This window comes from Cephus cinctus, unplaced genomic scaffold, assembly GCF_000341935.2.
Source record: "Cephus cinctus unplaced genomic scaffold, Ccin1 Ccin1_scaffold0087, whole genome shotgun sequence".
NCBI lineage: Eukaryota > Metazoa > Arthropoda > Insecta > Hymenoptera > Cephidae > Cephus > Cephus cinctus.
Genome location: NW_014332826.1, coordinates 422,772 through 444,494, shown reverse-complemented (window position 1 = coordinate 444,494; position 21,723 = coordinate 422,772). Strand labels below are relative to the sequence as shown.

The 21,723-nt window shown below is 37.8% G+C and overlaps 3 protein-coding genes across 6 annotated transcripts; 1 reads left to right on the top strand and 2 right to left on the bottom strand.

Moving 5' to 3' along the window:
- Window positions 1-3: 3 nt before the first annotated feature.
- LOC107272409 (pupal cuticle protein G1A) lies at window positions 4-14,482 on the top strand. 3 transcript variants are annotated; one of them, XM_015749552.2, is made up of 5 exons: window positions 461-1,284; window positions 1,717-1,848; window positions 12,665-12,859; window positions 13,007-13,687; window positions 13,777-13,990. In XM_015749552.2, the coding sequence occupies exons 3-5, from the start codon at window positions 12,848-12,850 to the stop codon at window positions 13,834-13,836; spliced, it is 753 nt and encodes a 250-aa protein (XP_015605038.1). In that variant the 5' UTR covers window positions 461-1,284; window positions 1,717-1,848; window positions 12,665-12,847; the 3' UTR covers window positions 13,837-13,990. The 3 variants fall into 3 exon arrangements, with proteins under 3 accessions (XP_024945793.1, XP_015605038.1, XP_015605030.1); XM_025090025.1 differs by lacking the exon at window positions 461-1,284 and adding an exon at window positions 4-235 and having other exon boundaries at window positions 13,007-14,000; XM_015749544.2 differs by having other exon boundaries at window positions 536-1,284; window positions 13,007-14,482.
- On the bottom strand, window positions 6,801-7,848 carry LOC107272415 (cuticle protein 21.3). Of its 2 annotated transcripts, XM_015749576.2 has the most exons (3): window positions 7,745-7,848; window positions 7,065-7,571; window positions 6,801-7,034 (listed from the first exon to the last, which is right to left on the bottom strand). In XM_015749576.2, the coding sequence occupies exons 1-3, from the start codon at window positions 7,754-7,756 to the stop codon at window positions 6,909-6,911; spliced, it is 645 nt and encodes a 214-aa protein (XP_015605062.1). In that variant the 5' UTR covers window positions 7,757-7,848; the 3' UTR covers window positions 6,801-6,908. The 2 variants fall into 2 exon arrangements, with proteins under 2 accessions (XP_015605062.1, XP_015605053.1); XM_015749567.2 differs by having other exon boundaries at window positions 6,801-7,571.
- LOC107272424 (protein hunchback) lies at window positions 14,148-16,767 on the bottom strand. The gene is made up of 4 exons (XM_015749591.1): window positions 16,673-16,767; window positions 15,035-15,299; window positions 14,721-14,953; window positions 14,148-14,637 (listed from the first exon to the last, which is right to left on the bottom strand). The coding sequence occupies exons 1-4, from the start codon at window positions 16,676-16,678 to the stop codon at window positions 14,491-14,493; spliced, it is 651 nt and encodes a 216-aa protein (XP_015605077.1). The 5' UTR covers window positions 16,679-16,767; the 3' UTR covers window positions 14,148-14,490.
- Between the last annotated feature and the right edge of the window lie 4,956 nt (window positions 16,768-21,723).

The following is a 21,723-nucleotide window of genomic DNA, read 5'->3' as shown; positions in this document are numbered from 1 at the left end:
GTCTACAACTGTGATATTTGTCCGTAACGAGGTTAAAATCAATTCTTTTCGCGCGCAATATTTTCAAACCAAGGGTACGTTCGAAAACACACTGGCTGTTTTTCTTTTATTTATCAAGGCACTTTATGTTTCATTTACGGCTTTGCATGTGTGTGTTTCAGCTTGATGCTCTTTACCCATTGATCATATCTACTACTTTTGGTGCGCGAGTCCAGGAGCCATAAATAAAATACAGGTATGTCGATGTACATCGGGCTATGTCGGTAAAAGAAAAACACCCACTGATATTCTGAGTGCATAGTTTCGCAGTATTGCATACAGGTAAACAGGAACCCAAGGATACTCACAGTACTTGACAGTACATTTCGAAACGTATCCTTAGTAGTTCAATTGGCGTTAATCACAGCGCAAGTACTCCAGTCCTCGTGTTTATAACATTTTTTTATTAACACTAGAGCGACACGCGCGTTTTCGCGCGCAATTGGAGGTCCGTTTGCGCTGTAAGGCTTTGAATACAAATTTATTATCCCACACAAATAACGTATACTGACATTATCCAAAGGGTCGTTTAATTATTTTATTAAAATTTATTAGCAGGAGATTAATTTCCGTTTTGTCTGTCGGTCGCGATTTTAGTATATTTTGTTCGCTTTCCTGATAACGCTGCAAGACGTCACTGACCTTTGAGCATTTGCGTGGGTGGAGAAATCCTATGCGTTGTAGGGAGGTCGGAGGGGTATTATTTTGGCTCTGGGCAAAGTAACTGCCTTTGCTTGTGCTCCTAGGTTAGCTTCACTTGAAGTAGTATTTGTGTCTGAGTACTTTTTGGCTTAAAGTCACACTTTGTCGAAGAAGAGGGACTTACGTATTTAAACTTATCTTTTGCGTTTTTCTTTGTCGCTCAGCTTCGCTTCCCTTCGTTTTTGAGGTTTTTCCTTCGCATCCTGAGCGCAGTGGTATCAGGACTCGGTTTTTTCCCTCAATTTCCAAAACACGGCCTTCTGTTGCGTCTCGGAGGGGTCATATTTCCCTCGTAGAGAGGTAGAACCTTACCGAAATGGGCGAGGAGGGGCCCATTTCACAATATCATTTTCTACATTCTTCATGCTCTGTACAACTTTGAAACACTTCTCTATCATTTCTTCCCGCGAGTTATCCATTCATACATCAATTGTCTAATTGTAAGTTGAAATCCTTGTGCAACGAGTGGCGGCAACTGGCACTACGAAGTTTCTCTTACATTTTACTCGGATGGTAAATGAAAGGTCCATAATTTTTCTCAAGGTATGTATGTACACCTCACTTTGAATTAATCACCGAATAATTATCGTGTTGTTTTTCATCGTCATGTTTTCAGTATTTATACTTCTATTTTCATTACTGATATAATAAATTCTGCCTGTATTTATCGAGCAGTTTCTCCCACGTTTCCCTAGATAGAGCCATGCGACAACTTCTCGATGAAGTCTAGTTAGAATATTGTAATTGCATGAAATTCTTAAGTTTATATTATCCACACATAATTTTATTTTCTTCAAGTCTATGTGATTTAGTTGTTATAAAAAATAACTTCCAACCAATCTAGCATTGTGCACTTTCAAACACATATGTTACTAACGGCGTATCTAAATTATCATTACGTCCCAAAAATAAAATCAACCTGCATGCTTGTACTTTGCCGAGTGATAAAACCATTTAATTTATATAACAAAATAGGTACGTGACTCATCTGTCATCCAATATTACATCACGGAATTCATAACGAAGTGAAAGGAAGTAAGGACCAATGGATAGAGATCAAAGGCCACACTATAACCACAAAATGATGGACAATGGAGCCAGAAATTGGTGAGTGACAATTCCTTATATTTTTTTCTGACAAAATGAAGAAATTAGAATAACAAATGAAACGGTGAATACAAATGTCCAATTATTAAGTAAATATATATGTCACTGCTTGAAAAGTGTCTACAGCAATGTAGATATGTGTACAAATTGTCGTCGAAAATTATTCATAATTCACACTTACTATACTCATATAATAATCTAGTACTTTGTCAAACAAACTGAAGATCGACTGCTATAATTATAATATCAATTCATTAGATCTATTAATTCCACGTATTACGTTTATCACTAACATTCCAAGTAGCACAAATACCAAAGTCATATTAAACGCGGACAGATCTATAGGCAAAACGTGTCCCATAAGTCGACTACCAACATGGAATACGCCCTCAGAGGTCTGTAAGGGTTCAGACGTCTCAAAGACCTCTCGTAATATTTATCCCTGCAATGATTATAAAACGCGATTATAATGCTTGTAAAGTTTCAAACGTCTCGTGGATCAATTTATCCGCGTTAAATAAGCCCGCCAATGTCAGCGCTGCTCGAATAATATATAACCGAGTTCTGTAAAATTCCAATATCTCCATTGGCAGTCGCGTCGACGTCGAAGGAGACGATAAATTACGTAAATCAAGTAATGATAATTATTTCGTCAGTGTTACCCTTTCTTGTTTACTACATATCCAATATTCCATTCACTTAAACGTACCAATAGCTGTCAACCAATCACTCGTAGCTTTACGCTTATCCATTAATCACATCCCTGTACATGGTAACCCTGCAGTAACAGCTGAAACAGTACCCTGCACACGCAGCATATTATACGCGAAATTGACCATCTGCCTCCTCATACTGTTTAACCTATGGCGCGAAAATCTTCAGGTCGAAATGCACGTTAAACCTATAAATTGCATAGCACCACACTGTGGTACTACGCAAAAGCATCTATCTCGCTGAATGTAAAATTTCATGACCTATGCGAGTAATCGAATCTTTTGATAGAATTAAGTCGTCCAAGTGAAATCGAAAGTCGTGTCGCTTAAATTTGTCTCATTAATATGCACGCAAATCGACTTATATTTTGCATCATTTTAATACGTTTAATTACCTTACGCTCTTCCACGAGCTGAACAAGCACAGGGCATCTTGTAGCGTTACTCAAAATGTTATTTCGGGCTGAAGTTTTAATATATTCCAACCGCACACCTACGCGACCAAATACACGTAATCAATTTTTCACGTGGCTACTACTTGGAAGTAGAAAATAATTGAATTGATATTTTGCCGTTGTCATTTGGGAAATAGTGTATTCTTTTTTGTGTAATTCAATATATTGCCTATTTTCTTACACATATATTACAAAAGGTATCTTCGAATTTTATAAATTCACCCTAGATCTCGATATCTTGACTCACGCGCAGTAAAACGTTCACAAGATATCATTTCACAACGAAGATTTGATATACGGATATTCCTCGTCGAAGTAAATTAGGTTTTCCTTCCTCTTTACTTCTCGGTGCCTATTTAATCGTGCAGTTGTTATCGAATAATAGGGACTCTTCGTAACTGATCTTACGAAACAGGTATACCGCGTGAGATAGTATTACGAAGCACGTGACTTCAATACGTAACGAGTAAATTGGTTTAAACAGATAATTTAAAACACCATAAATATATTTTATTACACGTTGCTAAAGTATCGTAATATCAATGAAAGTGGGAATTTGAAATTATATTGAAAAGATCGAAATGATATTTTGTCCATATACCACATACGAAAATTACCATTGGCAAGTATTTAAAGAAATAGCAGATACAAAACTCATTTTGTTTATGCACGTCAATTTCTGTTATATGATATATACATATACGTATATCGTATATACGATATACAGCAATCCCGAGTATTATCGAGTAGTACATGAAATCCCGAAAAGTCAAGAGTAGCCGAATCCGGGGTATCTGGTTATAGGATTTACCGGCAGGTGGCTTGTATTTAGGTTATGCATACAAGAATGGCTTAATACGTACTGTGTATGTTATACAGCAATAGTCGATCGTTCTCTATAAACAAGAGAAAATCAATCCTTGAAACTTCTCGGTCAAAGGTCACAGTCGAAGCAACCATCAACTTCAGAATTAACTAATGTCTAAACTAGACTCCACATACGTCGTTGGGAAATCCGATTAATATAAATATAGCTATATATATGGATTATATAATATAATAATGGATAATATATGGATTATTTAAGTTGGTACTGCTGTTCTGTCGAATTTAACACAACCAACACGTCCTTGAGCAATCGATTCGCCGTATAGCAATTCATTGAAGCCTCAGCTGAATCTGCTAAATATTTACCTGATACGAGGGAATTATTTGAGGGTGATATAGGGTGAATCGAAGGGGAACAGAAGAAGCTGGAACACGGCGGCTTTTCCTAATATGTTTACGAGACATCTTTAATTCTTCTAAGAACAGGGTGGTTCCTCCAGTAGGGATTCTGAGTTGACGTCGAAATGTCATCTGTTAAAGAGTCAAGGACTGTACGTGAAAAAGGTGGATTGAAATTTTTTGTTAATTAGGAAAATAAATAGACGACATAATTTGACGTTATGAAAAGAAAATATCCAAGTTCCGTTTTATCGAAGTTTCATACATATGCAGTCTGATCCCGAACTTGTTCAGAGCTCTTCGGCGCTACTGTCTTTCGCGTGCATATCAGGCCAGTGATTATAGAAAACGGGAAATCATCAACGACAGTGTTATTCAATTGTTATGAAATGTAATTACACAATTATTTGAAAATTGTCGTTTGGCGTTTAGAATTGATTTCTTAGTATTTCTTTAAAATAAATTCAAATCTGACATTTGAAAATTGAGCGATATGCTGTCATCCACCGATAAGTTGTCTCTGCGTAAGCGACTTTCATTGTCGCTTCTAGGGTGTCCTAGGGGTTGGCATACCCTGGGTGGAGATACGCAAGTGACTTCCTCCGTTACGCGATTTACATATTCTATTTGGCGAAGCGGTTCGTGCAATTTTTTTTACCGCTTGAAATACTGTTAGGGCTCAGGTGTTATATAATGTTGAGAAATATTTCGGCGCTCGTGCGAATGGATTTATCATTCTATCTGTCGGCGACAAGCGTCGGGGTCTGATTATGACAGTTGAAATCATACTACTGAATTGTATTGAAATTCGTAAGCTTATATAAATCATAGAGTTATTTGCAATTATATCTACGATTCGTATACGGTATTATAACCAAAGTTATATAATCTTCAAAATTATTGTTTCACCCAATACATTGTATTAAAAGGAACGTAACTGTATTACTTCAAATCTCTGTGTCGCTCATAAACTTTATATTATAAATAATCGATGAGACGTAGAGAACGTTCGAATATCTCCATACCGTAAGAGGAATAATGACCTATTTCTTTAAGGTTGCACTAAGGCGGTTTCCATTGATACTTAACAATGGAGAAACATGTCATATAAATGCATCGAGACTGTTGCTATTGTGAATTTGCTGATTCTGAACTTTACGTATACGTGAAAGAAAACTTCTGAACGAGATAAATAGTGTGGAAAATGAATACGAGGGAAGTTAAAAAATTTGTTGGAGACCAATAAATGACCAGAACTAGTGTTAAAGTACATCAGAAAGTATGGAACTATGCTAGATGACAAGTGTTTCACGAACCTGTAGGGGGCTGGAGAGGTAGGGACTCGTGAAAGCTTCTTGTCGGTTCTTCGGGATTACGAGCAAGGGGTTACCTCAAAACGTCGTACGAGAGGGCCGCCGGCTCTGGAAGCAATCCTGCATAATTTAACATGGACACGAACCGTCAAAGGTTCTAGAAGGTTCTCGATCATGTGTGATTTCTACAATCGGAAGTAAAATTATTTGAATCCAAAATAAAATTCCTGGAATCTGCCTTCTATTTGTGGAATTAATGATCCTCGTGACGTCACTCCTTGAAATCATGGGAGTTCACGACGTTATTTCAGCATGGATGCGAATCTTCGAAGGCTCTCGAAGTATCGGTAAATGTCGGTGCAGGAATCTGTATCCAGAATTCCCCTTGTTATACTACTAGATTATAAAATTTGATGCAATCATTCGTAAAGTTTGCATCTCATTCAAACTTGATTAAAAGATACATATTCTGAAGTTTCTATACGAAATTTGATCTATATCGAAAATTACATGGTATCTGTCGATTTCGAGACTCGTGAGAACCGGTCCTCTCATATACATATACCAATTGTAACTACGTGCAAGCGAAATTTCTGTCGTCAATAATCAGATTCATGGGTTTTCGTTAAACAGAACGATAGCTCTTATATCGATCGTCCATTGTATGTATATTTCCATTGTGGAAACAATGGCTGACCTGAAACAGTTCGAAATTCACAGAAAGAGTGTTGTAGCAACCTTGTACTACCGTTATGACCTGTCAATCCCCTGTTGTCGCGTATGCTGTTGCTACCATCGGGAGAGAAAGTTCCAAAATCATTGGTCGCCAATGATTCACGATAGCAGCTGTAGGAACATGTAACGTCGGCGACAGTTCGAATTTTGGATGTGACAGTTTCTATTCCCATAATGCAATGTATCAATGAAATGTAACTTCGACATTTTGAAATAGGCCAAAAAATGTTCTGTCAATATTCGCTAGAACGTGTCATCGTTTGATTGATTAAAGCTTATGAATAGCTTGAGCCGCAATGGAATGTATTGTTTATTTCTATACTGGGAAAAAATGTATAAAGAAAGACAGCAAGAGTGGACTTATGCGAATTGAAGTAGATATGTCATATGCCTGTTGCAAAGAAAACATAGGGTACAATTGGATTTTGCACTCTTATTTATATAAAATCCTATGCCAGGAGGTATGATAGAACATACAGATGTAGGAGGAGAGTAGAAAAGATGAAAAATTATAGAGTCGAAAAACTCAGTATACATTTATTTTCAATATAAATAGGTGACAAGTATGTACATCCTAGAGCGTGTAGTAGTAGACTTGATGATTATATAAAAACAAATTACCAGGCGTAGTTAGCACCAAGACCGGTGAAGGTAGCATGGGCAATTGGAGCGCCAGGGGCGTATCCGTAAGCTGGAGCGGCGTAAGCGGCCTTGGCCAAGACAGGGGCGCCATGGGCAGCGTAACTGAGGGCAGGGGCGGCATGGGTAGCGTAGCTGAGGGCAGGGGCGGCATGAGCAGCGTAGCTCAGAGCTGGGGCGGCATGGGTAGCGTAGCTGAGGGCAGGGGCGGCATGGGCAGCGTAGCTTAGAGCTGGGGCGCCGTATGCAGCCTTAGCGACGAGCGGGCTGGAGATGGTGGAGTAAGAGACGGCGGTGGCTGGGGAATATGCGGCCTTGGCTACGACGGGGGCGGAGGCGTATCCGTAAGCTGGTGCGTGTGCAGCGTAGCTTAGAGATGGGGCGGCGTAGCTGACGGGGGCAACGGCGTGATGGCTGATTAGGGCATCGTTGGTGACACGGCTGTTGCTCACACGGACGGATGAGTGTGGGGAGTCTACTGCCTTGCTGTAGGAAGACACGACGTTCTGACCGGCGTAACCCTTGTGGGTGGATTCTTGGGTGTATCCGACACTACCGTAGTCAGCGGGTGCAGTGGCGATGCTGTATGCAGCCGGTCCACCGGCATGAGCTACGGCCAGGAGGGCGGCAAGGGCTACAAACTGAAAATTAAAAAATTAATTAATTGCATTATAGACATATTTTTCGAAAACTTGTTACACAATCTTCAGCGAGAAACAGGTGTCTCTGTATTTTTATCATTACCGAATAAATGGTACCGTTAACATTAGTTCCCTTTATCAACAAATTTCTTTCTCGCTGTACGCTCGCTTACCTTGAAGGCCATTTTTGAAGTTGCTTAGTTAAGAGAGCTGGTTAGATCTGCTTAATGGTAACCCCTGTCCCGGTATATATACAAATCGACCCCCACGATCTGGTCGATAGGCTTCGATTAATATCGCGGTTCAGTGGGAGAACGGGATATTTTGGGCCACTCGTGTTTTGACACGCGCTTGTTCCGTAAGTTACAAGAGATTTCAGGAGGGGCTCAAATGTTCTCCTCGGGGTCCAGAGGGGCCTTGAGGGGCAGGGGGGTACCCCCTGACGCCAATCTGGACCTTTTGTGAAACTGATGGTGAACAGCGGGGAACAGGGAAGCAATTTGAGGCGTGGTCTCCGCGACGCTAAATTTACGATCGACCTATGTAGAGCAGCACTCACTGCTTATTAGGAAAGGCGAACGTGTAGTAGATTACGAGAATTACACGCGTGTAATCTGTCCTCGCGCTGGTGTATTATCTTGAAGGTGCTGGGTATATAATGTACGGATTTATACGTATATTCTAAAAATTATGTGGCAATTCCTGAACAATTACCTTTGCTACCTTGACGTCATGTAACGTTGCGAACAAAGGTCGTGCTAGTTTGACGTTTTCTTAATTAACTTTACTCGTGTGAATTTTTATTTTTATTATTCTCATTTCAAGTATGGGATCTGTACGCTCGTGGTGCAAAATCAAATAAATTGTGTGCAACGTCTAAGAGACGAAACGTGCGTAATGGTGACGCAAGAAAAAAAAGAAAATATTCCGTTATCGCAGATTTATCTTAACCAGTCACCAATTGCACAACGTTCGTTAACTTTCTTTTGTGCTCACCGCATCTGACAGCTGTAATTCGGACACGTATATTTAAATGCAATGTATTAATTTGCGTGTGTCACTTTTTTTCACGTCAATATCAAATTTCCACAATAACAAAAGTAAACGTCTGGACTTATTGCATCGTGTCGCAAGACAAAACTCTATTAACACGTAGAAATATAATTCTCGTAAAATCATTGATCTAAAATGAATCAGAAAAAGAATCATAATACTCGAATAAATTAGTTTTAACGCGATACAAAGTAATTAGTCGCAGATTGATTTGTTCGGCAATATCTAATAAAACTTTAATTTCCTACCACCTTCTATTGTCATGAAGGTTTGGTAGCATCGAAAAAGCAGAAAATATTCTTTCATATCGAGACCTTATACCTTTTTCTTTTTTCCCTTTAAAAAAATTCCCAAAAGAACAGAGTGAGTATGCAATTAGGTAACCTTTTGCGGATGGAATAGAAGCACGACGACAAAAGGCTCTTATCCATCCAGCAACCCCGGTCTCGGTTGATCCATAAGGGATTTCAGCCACTTCTTCGCCATTAATGTCACGAGCAGTCTAATGCATAGGATCCCATGGGGATATAATAGCAGTTAATTGTATTTCGGAAGTAAAGTTACTCGTGTATAATTGTCATTAATACGATTCCGTTCGCATCAAAGACGCGGCGGGAGGTTCAAGAAAATTCTATCAAGATCATTCGACGAACTTTCATCTCTGTCGAGGTGCGATAACACGGTGTCGGATACTTTTACGTTTATACATACATAGAATTCTGTGCCAAACACAATGGACTGGGCGTGATTTATTCATGGATTCATATTTCACTTCTCGTGCTATTCGACAAGGGTGTGATTCTCTGAACTGGAATACATTTTGTGCAGTGTGTGCCAGGAGCGTGAGTATTCGTCGAAATAAAAGAAAGGATTCCGTAACTGGTCCAAGGTAACCAGACTGCGATGCCACGTATAAATACCGAAGGGAACTCGGCGACGTTCTCAGATGCAGTACAACACGTGTATGGTTTACCGACTGTTACCAATAGGAGAAAAGTAATAGTAGAATATGAATATATCATATCTCTTTGTGGATTGTCAGTATGGCATTAGAAAATTGTTATTATTATTTTGTATGTTACTTTTTTTTTTCTACATCGAACTGCCAGATTATCCAATACACAGATTTGAGAGTTGATTTTTCTGTCATTCACTCGTGGACCAGTGAAACGAAGTGAAAGGCTTTTGAGATAATCGATAGTGTAGTAATACGTATATAGATCGATTAATCACTAGCATTTAGAATATCGTACATATAACTAGGTATCCAGTGACTTTTTAGATGAGCAACAACGCACCTGTTGTCCACCGGAAATTCATTCATAAATTCATCAGCAACATATCAGTCCTTCCCTCGGGGCTTTATACATGCGAATTTATAGCAAGATGATTTTGCAAATTGTATATTACGTCATGGCCCGTCAATGACAGACACTGACTGCCAAAAATTTACTTGGGGCACATTGTAGTATGTTCGTACTTATTTCCTTGACCTACAGCCACAAGCCTTTGGTCTTTTAAGAGAATAATTATACCTATGCAAATACTCGTATCGTTACGATTCAATTTAAAGTCAATCAAAGTCCTTTGTAACTTGTATCAATCGTACCTTGAACTATTTTACGTGTATGCTGCTTGTATAACGTGTATACTGGCACCTGCGTCAACGTTGTGCTATTGATTACAGTAACTGTAAATGCAGCTAAATTGTTGAAAATTCTTTTTTTCCTATTGACTAATTGTACTAATTACGAAATATTATTAATGAGAAAATCTGCAGTGTCAATATTCTCGCTGACTGTCTCAAATCATTTTTACGTATAGTTACGTGTGCACAAAGACAATTATTGTTGGATTAAATATTTCTGATTATAATGTTATTATAAAATTATAACTATATATTCATTGACATACGTAATAGTAGAAAATATATTTTTATGATATATATTATTTTTATTCGATACAATGACAATATTGTACTGACTAATTTTGATCTGAGATATAGGATAAGGTGTAGCGGCATGATTTTCATTATACGATGCTTAATGAAACTAGTGGGCACAAAATTTCGTTAGTTATGTTACAGTGTCAGACGTAATCGCAAATACCGAGTTGTGGCCGCACAACGCGACGGAAGATTGCAACACGAATGTTATTGTTGAACTATAGGTAGATTTTGTTCTTAACGACTTTTTGTTTCCGTATTTGCCTTCGGGCGATTATAGGAACGATATCATAAATCAAATTTATTAGAGTACACGAACAATGTTTAATGTTAAAAATTGGCGGTGGATTTAAAAAATGTATTTTATTGGTCCTTAGTTGCATATAGAATATAGAGATTTTTTTGTTTGTTTTTTATGAAATTTCATATCATAGATATGGCGTATAATTACACCAAAGATAACGAGCTCCACTTTGCCAATATCTGCACTTTTTTTTTTATTATCTTTTATTGGTCTTTTTTTTTGGCACGACATTCGTACGATACGTTAGATGTGTATGTGGTTGATGGTAAAAGTTGTTCAACTATTTTTAGATTTAAACAAATTTTTTTTATGTTCCAAAGTAATACCATGTATATAGCATGGAGACTATAGCATAATATTGTGCACTTACATACTGCGTTTTGGTCGAGATATTATTGTTTTCGTTATTAAAAAAATGTGAAAGACTCATTTTTAGGGTGAAGCAACCGAATGATTTATCGGAGGCTAAAAATTTGAAACTTTCTTGCTACTGGTGTTATGGAATAGGGGAAGAAGATGGTGACGCGTTAAATATTGAGATCACAAAAAAGGTTTGCAATTTACAATGCAACGTTAATTTATCAACAGTCTCGTAACATGAACCGATGTTCAGTGTAAGTAGTCAAAGAGTTTTATAGGGCGTCATTGTAAGTTATCAGAGCTGACAGCCAGTACCTTCAACTTGCGTAACGTTACGTTCATTAATCTTCGTCTTATGGATATATTCATTATACCAAATTTTGAAGATCCGCGTAGATACAGCTAAGGTGTTTTGTCAAATTTCCAACAAAATTTATGAGAGCAATCTTTGGAGCTATGGTATGCGTATTAACATTGTCGAACAAATTTGCAGAGAACGCAGGAAAGGAGACTGTTAACGAATAAAAATTGGTGACAATTTTTAAATTATCTTTGCGCAATTTCCGAGTCCAGGTATATCAAAAAAATTATTTTTGCTAATATAACAGCGCACGTTTCAAAGTGTACTCGGTGTGCAAATTTACGTTCTTATTTTTTTGCACGTATCTCAATGTCTACTTTAAAAAAGATTTGCTACGCCGGTGAAATATGCAAATATTATTTGCATCAATTTCGAAACGTTCAAGAAATCATGTAGCCCCCTTCACTGTCGTCTGGTAGATTTCGATTCGAAAGGACTTTTTTTTCGCGACTCACTGGCCACATTAAGTTCACGATCTCGATATTCCCTTTCGCGGATTATCGTCTCGTCATTTGTCAGCTTTAATTGCAGCAGCGTTGTGGAGCGATAATCGTGCTGATTATGTATCGGATAAAGTTCTTAAAATTGATGAGTGCATTTGAGACTTAATCGTCTTATGCAGTTTAAAAAGTCGTTGAATTTAGGCATAATAATCCTATCACCGATAAAATCGTTGAAAAGTGAATAAAAAAATATTTAATAAATTTTTTTTTCCAAAATTTTTGTCCCTCAAAATTTAGAAGATTTCTTACTGACGTAATAAATGTATAAACAGTAGACGTGCATGATTGAGAGAGTCGTAAGCATTTGCTTTGCAAATTGGAACTACTTGCATTCGTTACAGTGTCAGACAAGCTTTGTCATATTGACTGTATAAAATATAAGTATTATATAACCCATACGTTACGTATCGATTAAACTAAATATTTTAATTGAAAACTGGTTTAACGAATTTAGAGTAGCTACTCCGATATGAATCTAATCATTAAACAATAGAAAAATCATTAGAAATAACCACGAGTAGAAATTCTATCAAAAATGCGTATGACTTCTCGACTATGCACCCACAGTGCTATTCAAGGCAATCTGGAAGTGAACTCTCCCCAAAAAGCAATGATGTTCGACAACGACAACAGTATGATGGGTGGGGTCATCATCGTGCCAGTTTGGGAGTGACAATCATATAAAAGAGAAAAAGTCCTCCTGGTCTTCATATCCAGATCGTCCGCCTAAGTAGAGACATTTGAGAAACCATGATTTCGATGGTAAGTTTTGTTAAATTGACGTACCAATAAAAAAATTAATTCAACTAATTATATAACTAAGGTCCAATTAAAATACCCTGTTGATTTCCACAGATAGATCAGTCAATAAAAACTGAACTAATCAAATAAACTTTATTTCTGTCACAGTTCATAATATTGGCTACAGTGGTGGCTATCTCTCAAGCTGGCGTGATAAGTCCCAACATCGGTCCCGTAACCTACTCATCCATCCCTGCTGCACCCTACTCAAGTCTTTCCACACCCATAATAAAGTCCAGCTATGCATCTCCTTATAGGTACCCAGTAACTCCAGCTGTCGCCACCTACTCCTCTGCACCAGCTGTATCCTACTCATCCGTTTCAGCACCCGTAAAAGGGTACTCCAGTCCTTATTCCAGTTCAGCCTTAAGTTACACTACCAAATACGCCGGCCCTTATACCTATTCGATTTCACCCCTGAGTTACGTTGCCGCCAACTATCACGGCTCAGGAATTGCTGCCTACTCGTCCGCTCCGGCCGTGTCCTATTCTACTGTGTCTGCTCCAGCAGTGAAAACCAGCTATGCCAGTCCTCACACATACGTCAGTTCACCGGTTGCCTACTCTACAAAAATTGGCAATCCAGCTGTTGTCGCTTACGCTACTGGACCAGCCGTATCGTACTCCAGCGTGCCGTCTACTGTTTTTAAAACTGGATACTCCAGTCCCTACAGCAGTTACGGCAGTGTACCGCTTTCCTATGCTACCAAGACGACGTATGCTGCTCCGGCTGTTGCTGCATATTCTTCAGCTTCTCCTTTGACCTACTCATCACTCTCTACGCCTTTGGTAAGGAGTGCACACACTGTGCCAAGACTTGGATATAATGTGGCCTCTGCTGCTGCACCCTTGACGTATTCCGGACACACTACTTTCAGTGGGCTGGGTACCAGCTACGCTTGGTAAAACTTCACTGGTATTATCTTGACAGTTTCTAAACAGCGGAGAGAACGGAAGATTAAAAGGGCTCAGGATGATGGAGTGTATCGCTGGTATGGTTCGATAATAAGTCTGAGATTCTGTGTCAAGAATTTTTTTTTTTTGTTAATATATATGCTTTTGGGTTAGTGTGAGGATTTTTTTATTGAAATAAATAAAGGTGTCTAATTATAACTAGTGTGACTTTTAGTCTAATTCGATTGGGTCTGATATACTTGTTTGAAAATAATTTTAAAAATATTGTTTTATTTGGATATTTTAATTATCGGTGATAATTTAAATGGAAAAAAAGATTTTGGGGCATTCGTTATTATTTAACGTGAAAACTCGTACAGTTTTATTCATATCATTGTATATAATTTGATAACAGTAACAAAGTATATTGAACACTTCGTTGACGTAATCAATTCAGTATTGTCAAATCTAATAGTTAAGAATACTGCTAATATAAATACAAAGCGTGGATTATATAATTATTATGGACCAACATAAGATCGGATATGAAAAATGATATCAGTCAAAAATGTCCATTACTACCTGATCTTATAATGGTGCTCTCAAAGATCTCGAACGTCACATTAATTTCTTGGCGGATCTTCGCTTTCTATGTACACGGTTCATTAAATTTTAACTTCAATCGTTAATCATTCTGATTAAAAATCAAATTTGTATCCGTTTCCATTAACTTTTACATGAGCGACAGAAGGTGCCGCCGAATAAGCAATACCGAGTAAATTCTGCTGCTGTTGTTGCTGTTGCTGCTCATGTTGTTGTTGCTGAAGTTGAACTTGTTCCGGTATCTGCATCAATATTTAAATCCAATTCATGTTAATTTTTACCATTTTCAATTACTCTATATTCCAACTCATTGATTTTTCTTCACCTGATTAGCAGCTGCTTGATTTTGCCTGAAAGCAAAAAGTTGAGCAAGTTGCGCCTGATATGCTGCGGCAGCAGGGTTTTGTTGTTGTTGCTGATATTGTTGGAGCTGCTGAATTTGTTGAAGATACGCCAAAGCTGAGGCCTGGTCATAAGGCGCCTGATAAGAACCAGCTACCGGAGCTGTTGCTGGTGCGGCTGCATAAGTAGTACCGACAGGACCAGCAGGGATGTATCCTGGAAAAGGAAAACCTTATATATAACGTATGCACGACTGACGACGTCTGATCTCAAAATCCATCATAGCGAGACGTATACCTAAACCAGGGTTTCGGTAAGCAAGAGCGTGAGCTACATTAGGCAATACTCTTTGGGCTAAATGCGGATTTCCAATGCTGGAACTGAAAGCTTGATGAGAACTAGGACCGTTGAATGCGTACGACGTTTGAGTTAGACCTGGTCGAACGAAACTGAATGATGCATGTTGCTCCGGGCCACCCAGTACATTTGAGGGCCTAATACCATGTACCGGTGGCTCTGCCAAAACCAGCTGGCATAAGACGATACAAATAAGAATGTGTTTCTGTAAAGAAAAATTTTATAAATTATTCCGATTTAGGTAACATGGCATAAAAAATTATAACGCACTAGCTGGAAAATCTTTGAGGTACACAAAGCTTTCGTTCCTTTGAAAATTAAATTTCAACTAAACGTACATTCGTACACTTCAATTATTTTATCCCTGTTATTTTGAGCGTGACAAAATTTTACAAAGTTTTTAGCATTCCTCTAACAAAGAAACCCCCTTTACTTTCTTAGAATAATAGCCGAACAGGCAACAAATGACTTTGTTTTATTCGTGCTTTCTACACGAGTTGCGAGAGTACTTGGAAAATTGGTAAAAAGTTTCATTACGTATTTTCAATGTAGTAACTGAATTACATATAAATCTTTTAAATTCTCCAGGTTCCTTCTTACAAGGAAACTCCCCCAACCGAAAATCGTTTTTTTATCATATCTCGACGTCTAATTAATATTTTTTAATAAAACCAAGTGGAAAATATTTGTCATAAGAAGTCGAAGATATGAGGTGTGTTTATGACCCAATTCTTTATTTTTTTGAGCCCATACCCCGGTTTTTATGCAGAAAAAAGCATAAAAAATATAGTTTTTTCAAAATATAAAATAAGGGTTGCAACCCCTTGGGTCGTAAACACACCTCATATCTTCGACTTCTTATGACAAATATTTTCCACTTGGTTTTATTAAAAAATATTAATTAGACGTCGAGATATGATAAAAAAACGATTTTCGGTTGGGGGAGTTTCCTTGTAAGAAGGAACCTGGAGAATTTAAAAGATTTATATGTAATTCAGTTACTACATTGAAAATACGTAATGAAACTTTTTACCAATTTTCCAAGTACTCTCGCAACTCGTGTAGAAAGCACGAATAAAACAAAGTCATTTGTTGCCTGTTCGGCTATTATTCTAAGAAAGTAAGTCGATAGGATACTTGCGCAAATAAAGGGAAACTTAAACCGGCGTCGATGCGATAAAAATGAAACACGTAAAACTTCTGTTTCAAACGAATGCTGCTGTAGCTCTCGTGCACATTACTTGTTATTAGACGCTACTTTGCTAATTGACTAATTCAAAGGAAAGCCAGTCGATTCCTTTTTACGTATATCTGCCGAGCCCTTTAATATACAGAATCTCTTTAAGATTCACTAATTAATTTAATTACATCACCCACCGAAGTAATCTCGAGCGATACGTTTAATTTTCACCAAGTTCAAGTTTCTGTGGCAAAATACAATTTATTTAATAATTTCACTTTACCATGCTATACTATAAAATATTGATATTTATAAATATAAATATTTTTTATATGAATTGACATTACAAACGCACAAATTGTAGCTTCGCACTATATCACACCAATCAAATCACTCACCAGCATCTTGCAAGCAGCACGCGCGAAATGAATCAATAAGATGTAGTATATAAAGAAAAGACTTGTCGCGGACTAAAATCAAGACGACAGTCCGGCTTCTGATACTCCTGTAGGGCGCTATATACCGCGGAAACGATCAATTCGATACGTGAGGTGCATCGCGTATGCGCCTTGTCGAGGAAGATACTTTCCCTCGGTATGAGCGAAGAATCCTAATCATTTAAATCGAAGAAAATCTTTGATTTCTTACGATGAAAAATATCTTCTATTATCGCTCGTGATAAGATCTACGAAATGAAGTCTGAAGCGTCTGTTCGTCAATAGTAGGATAAATGAAGTTGGATTTATGACTTTCTGAATATTTAATAATTTTATATTGCTCTCGCATAACGACGCCATTGTTGTCTATGATTCCAATATTTCTGTATTTATATATATGCTAATGTCGTTAAACCGCATGTAAAATTGTTCCTACGGTAAGGGAACGCAGTCAGCGATATTGTTACAAGAGCTGGCGTTGGTATTCGTTAATGTTATTCCTTCGTAAATCACCAGTAGTATTGTATATTCGTAAATGTCAATGAATTTCATTTATCGAAATTTACAATTTGATCGGATCGATGTTATAATAAAAAATAAGGATTTGCAAATCGTCGAGAGGACCATTTTGGTAGTGACCTGGATCGTTTGCAAATGTAATTAGCAATGAAAGCTACTTTCCGTATTCCTAATGTGGAAGCCGGATCGCCTTCTAGCTATTAATTGTAATCCAAACGATTCACCTGGAATATCAATGAACTTTTCTCGTCTTGGGAACGTGATCGGTAGTGACGTCAGGGTACGGTCGATAAGTGATACGAGGAAGAAAAAGCTTTGAGACTGTAGAAAGGTGACAGTCAATTTATCTATACGTGATTTGAATACTTCGCCACGTGCTTTGGAGTTTGGTAATGTTATAAATTAAAGGGAATTTGAATAACAGAAAGATCACTCTACGTCATTATCGACAAGTCTTACTTTTAAAAAATGGAATTAGGTATCACAGGAAGTTTTCTAATTATTATTTTACATATTTCATCCGATTCCCATCACTTCCGCACAAACCTAACCATACGATACGTTGATCAACGTGGTAGGCGAGAAAAATACTAAAATCCTAAAAAAATGTGTAATCGTCAGTTCTATACAAGTTTCATTCCCTGAACAAATTAAATTTAATGTAATTCGACACGGTTCACTTCATATCTTTGTATTTTAATTAACGTAACGGACAAGTGTTTCACATGCCAGGTTAATTTGCGATGGGTTCAAAGGATTTTGTGAATGATAAAGTGTAGAGCACGAAATACCATTTGCCTTGCAAATTTTAAATCACCCTTTTGAAATGGTCCAAACGAGACATCTGAGATGGAATTTGTTATCATGAACATCAACTTATCAATTATCTACGCTCTTAATCACAGCTTAAAAATTCGGCTCGTTTGCCAGTACCAACAGTTTTTGTATTCTTTGAAGGCACACTTTGTAGATACTATTCTGTCTGATCGTTCATAAGTTAAGCTTCTATCAAAAGACTCCGTCAATCTTCCTCCTTACAACTTCCAGTTTTCCGATAATGCACAGTCTTGATAACGACAATGGCAATATTATCACAAAATAGGTGTATGACAGTCTATATGTCCCTAAATACCTTTATGTCTATATTATTACTCCTAAAATAAAAGAAGGTCAATATTTTTAATTTTTCAATGGCAATTAAATTTTGTCATTTACAATTGAATTTTATTCGTTTCATTTGGGACATTAAATATTAATAATAATACGTGCATGATTAATTACCATGAGTAGTCATTGGGTCTGAAAAGCTGTCTTGATTGAAATCAATTGACGACATCACAATTTCTGCAAGCTTGGCTTTAAGATTTTACTATCAACCAGGGACGTGATTAATCTCATCGACTGTCAGCTGATTCCAATTATTATTAATGTCTTTTAGTTTTTTGACTTGCGGACAATATTTACATAGCACCTTAATAAACTTCGTGGACCATATGGTTCTCATAAATCAGCAGCATCGATTATTCGATGGTGATGAAAATTCTGTGGGTATAATATACGGAACGAAAAATGTTGTAACAATGCCAAAATACAGATATATGTATACATATATATGTTTATAGAATCTTCATGTTCAATATAGTATGCATTTTGAATAACAAAAATATATTGTCCGATGTTACCAGTAATATTCTTTTTGTACATTTGACAAGATTTTTTCTCAATAAATATATTTTCAATATCTTTTGGCTTCGTCAAAAGAAATGATCGTCCCTTAACAATTACGCATTCAATATACGTTCCGCGAAAACGAAGAAAGGAGGAAGTGCCATGCAGCGAAGCAGAATCAGATGATCAAAGGTTCGCGTTGTTGACTTTCAGTATTGTCCTCTTTAATGGTAGATCTAAAAGTTCTGCCGTTGAGAAAAAGATCAAGGGTGCATAGATTATGTAAGATCATTTGTGTACAGGTCCAGAAAGCTTTTTACTTCATTACTCGTTTCAATGACTGTAAACCATGATTCTCGTGCGACCTTTATAATAGTGAACAAAAAGAAAGTCCTACATACCCAGTAAAGGAAAGAAAAAAAAACGAGAAAAATTCAATTCTGGTAGAAAAATCATGAGAAAGGGATAATGGTTTCTTAAGAGAGCTTATCTTTATTATATTATACAGATATAAATGCCATATCTTAATCGTATTTCTCATTAAGTTACCAGGGGAATAATTATACAGTCATCACGTCTTAGCATGCCTCCTTTGTAACTAACCTGTCACAGTAATGGTGTTTCAGTAATTTTGCATCCCTGGAAGCTGGGTGTTTTTGGCATTGAAAAAAAATAAGTCCCCATATCACCATTTCATTTTCCAACCCCAAAGGCAACCTTTCACACCCTGTGGCGTGCAAAATAATATGTCCTCTGGGAGAATTACAGTGAGGGTCATTCCCATCTACACTCCGGTAAGCCAGAAGCAAAGGACCCTTTCGGGGAACACGTTGGTAAGACAGATTCTCACTAGGTTCTGGAGTTCAGACGGAATATTTGTGCAATTTTCAAAAGATACAACTAATCTTCTTTTTAAGTTAAAATAGAATATTGCTCTTTGGTGCTTTGGATGTGATAGGCAAGGGAATTAGAGAAACGATAGGGGACAGCGAAAGGGTAGATCTCCAAATGACTGATGCCCAATATTCTCTCTTCATGCTCGATTTTGCACACCCTGTATACAGTTGGGGTGCGAAATGGAATGAGAAAGTGAGTCAAAGCAGCGGGTGATAAACGACACACCCTACCCGGCTTAGGAATCGTAGAAATGTTATTATTAAGCCACTCTTAGGATTGGTAAGATTCGTGTGAGATCTCGGAGTATATACAGGGTTATTCATGGCGAACGCATCAGCTGAAATTGGCCGTGTCATTTCATGAATTAGAGCTGGGTGGTATTATTAAATAAATGAAAGTTGACGTCATTCATAATATTTCTAAGATCGTGAATGTCATATTCTTCCATTTGTTTAACAAGGCCACACTGTCTCGATTAACAGAGTTTTTCAATCGCGTCCAACTTCAGCTGGGCGTTTGGCATGAATAACCCTGTATATACTCCAAACTGTCACACGAATCTTACCAATGTTTAGAGTGTATCGGCTAAGTTGTACGTTTGCGATTTGCGGTGAAACGGTGTACGATTTTCAAAATATGATGTGTCAATCAATGAATATTTTTTTATTGTTCTTCGATTTTGCATATTAATATTGTTCGTTTAAAATCCGTTCGCGAATATAATATACATATAATAAAATATCTTTGCCATTTCAGATGATAACGAAAAAAGTTAAATGCAAAAGTCACAGACCACGAAAAACGAATAGTGTAAAAAAAGTTCGTACGGATAGCATACATAATAAGGAAAATATTTCCGTTCGAAATTTGGTAACTTTTTGAAAAATTTAACTTTAACTTCGTGCAGCAGTTTTACGCCGAACATACGATTCGCGATTGTTTTGAGATGCGCGTCCAGTCAGACGCAAAGTCGTACACGGCGGCTAAAACGTATTGCAGTGCTAATTTTTAAATTAGAAGTTAAAAGACTACATATCCATTATAGAATCTACGTATTCCTCGTCATAGATTTTGAAGCTTAAGGGAGTCTTTGGAATTTGGAATGTTTCTGGTTTTCCGGATTTCCAACCCTAGCGGAATTTTCCGAATTCGAAGGCCACTAGCGGAATTTCCTGCAACTATCGTAGGCACTTAAGAGGGCCATCTGGTGGAATTTCCCTGAATTAAATAAAAATATTTCCTATGAAATTCTCGATGTAGGTCCCCTGGTGAAATTTTCCGAAATTCTCTAAGGTACAGCGCCGTCTAGTGGCATTTTCCCTCATGCGGATTTGACATTTCGGGACGTGTATTTTCGTGAGAAACCATTTTGGTTAGTTCCGAAAAACTCTACTAGATAGCGCTATGAACCATCTACCATAGCTCCGGATAATTATTCTAAGAGCTGTAGAATTCGGAAAATTTTGCTAGAGCCAGAAAGCATAAGGCTTCTAAAGCTGCTAAGCCTGCAAAGGCTACGACAAGGAATACTCCATATCCCAACGAATCCCATATACTTCCCTGCAAAATCATAAAGTATGTACTGTGACATGATTTTTCGAATCACGGTCCCAAGGCGGCTCCGGTTACCGATACAGATAACGTTCTCGATTTCTGGTTCCCTTCGGGTCGCCACCCTGCTCAGAAGCTACGCTCTCGGGTTGATTCGTACAGTTATGTCAAGGCTCTCGTAAGATTTCGTTATTGTTCAGTTGAGGTCGAGGTGCTCGAATCTGCCGTGGGGAGATAGTCTCGACGTACCGAGTTGCCCGGCAGAGGAGAGTACCCGACGGAGACGTCTCCACGGACCGGCAGACGCCCGGGTGAAACACCGGCGCCCCGCTGGAGATGGGCAAAGGGCTGTAGAGCGGGCGGAGGTAGTTTTGATA

What these genes read in the sequence shown, in the direction of transcription:
- LOC107272424 (XM_015749591.1), bottom strand. An exon ending in TTACCGAAACCCTGGTTTAG is followed by an intron (nt 14,954 to 15,034) that starts GTATACGTCTCG and finishes TTCCTTTTCCAG; the next exon opens with GATACATCCCTGCTGGTCCT. An exon ending in ATCAAGCAGCTGCTAATCAG is followed by an intron (nt 14,638 to 14,720) that starts GTGAAGAAAAAT and finishes ATATTGATGCAG; the next exon opens with ATACCGGAACAAGTTCAACT.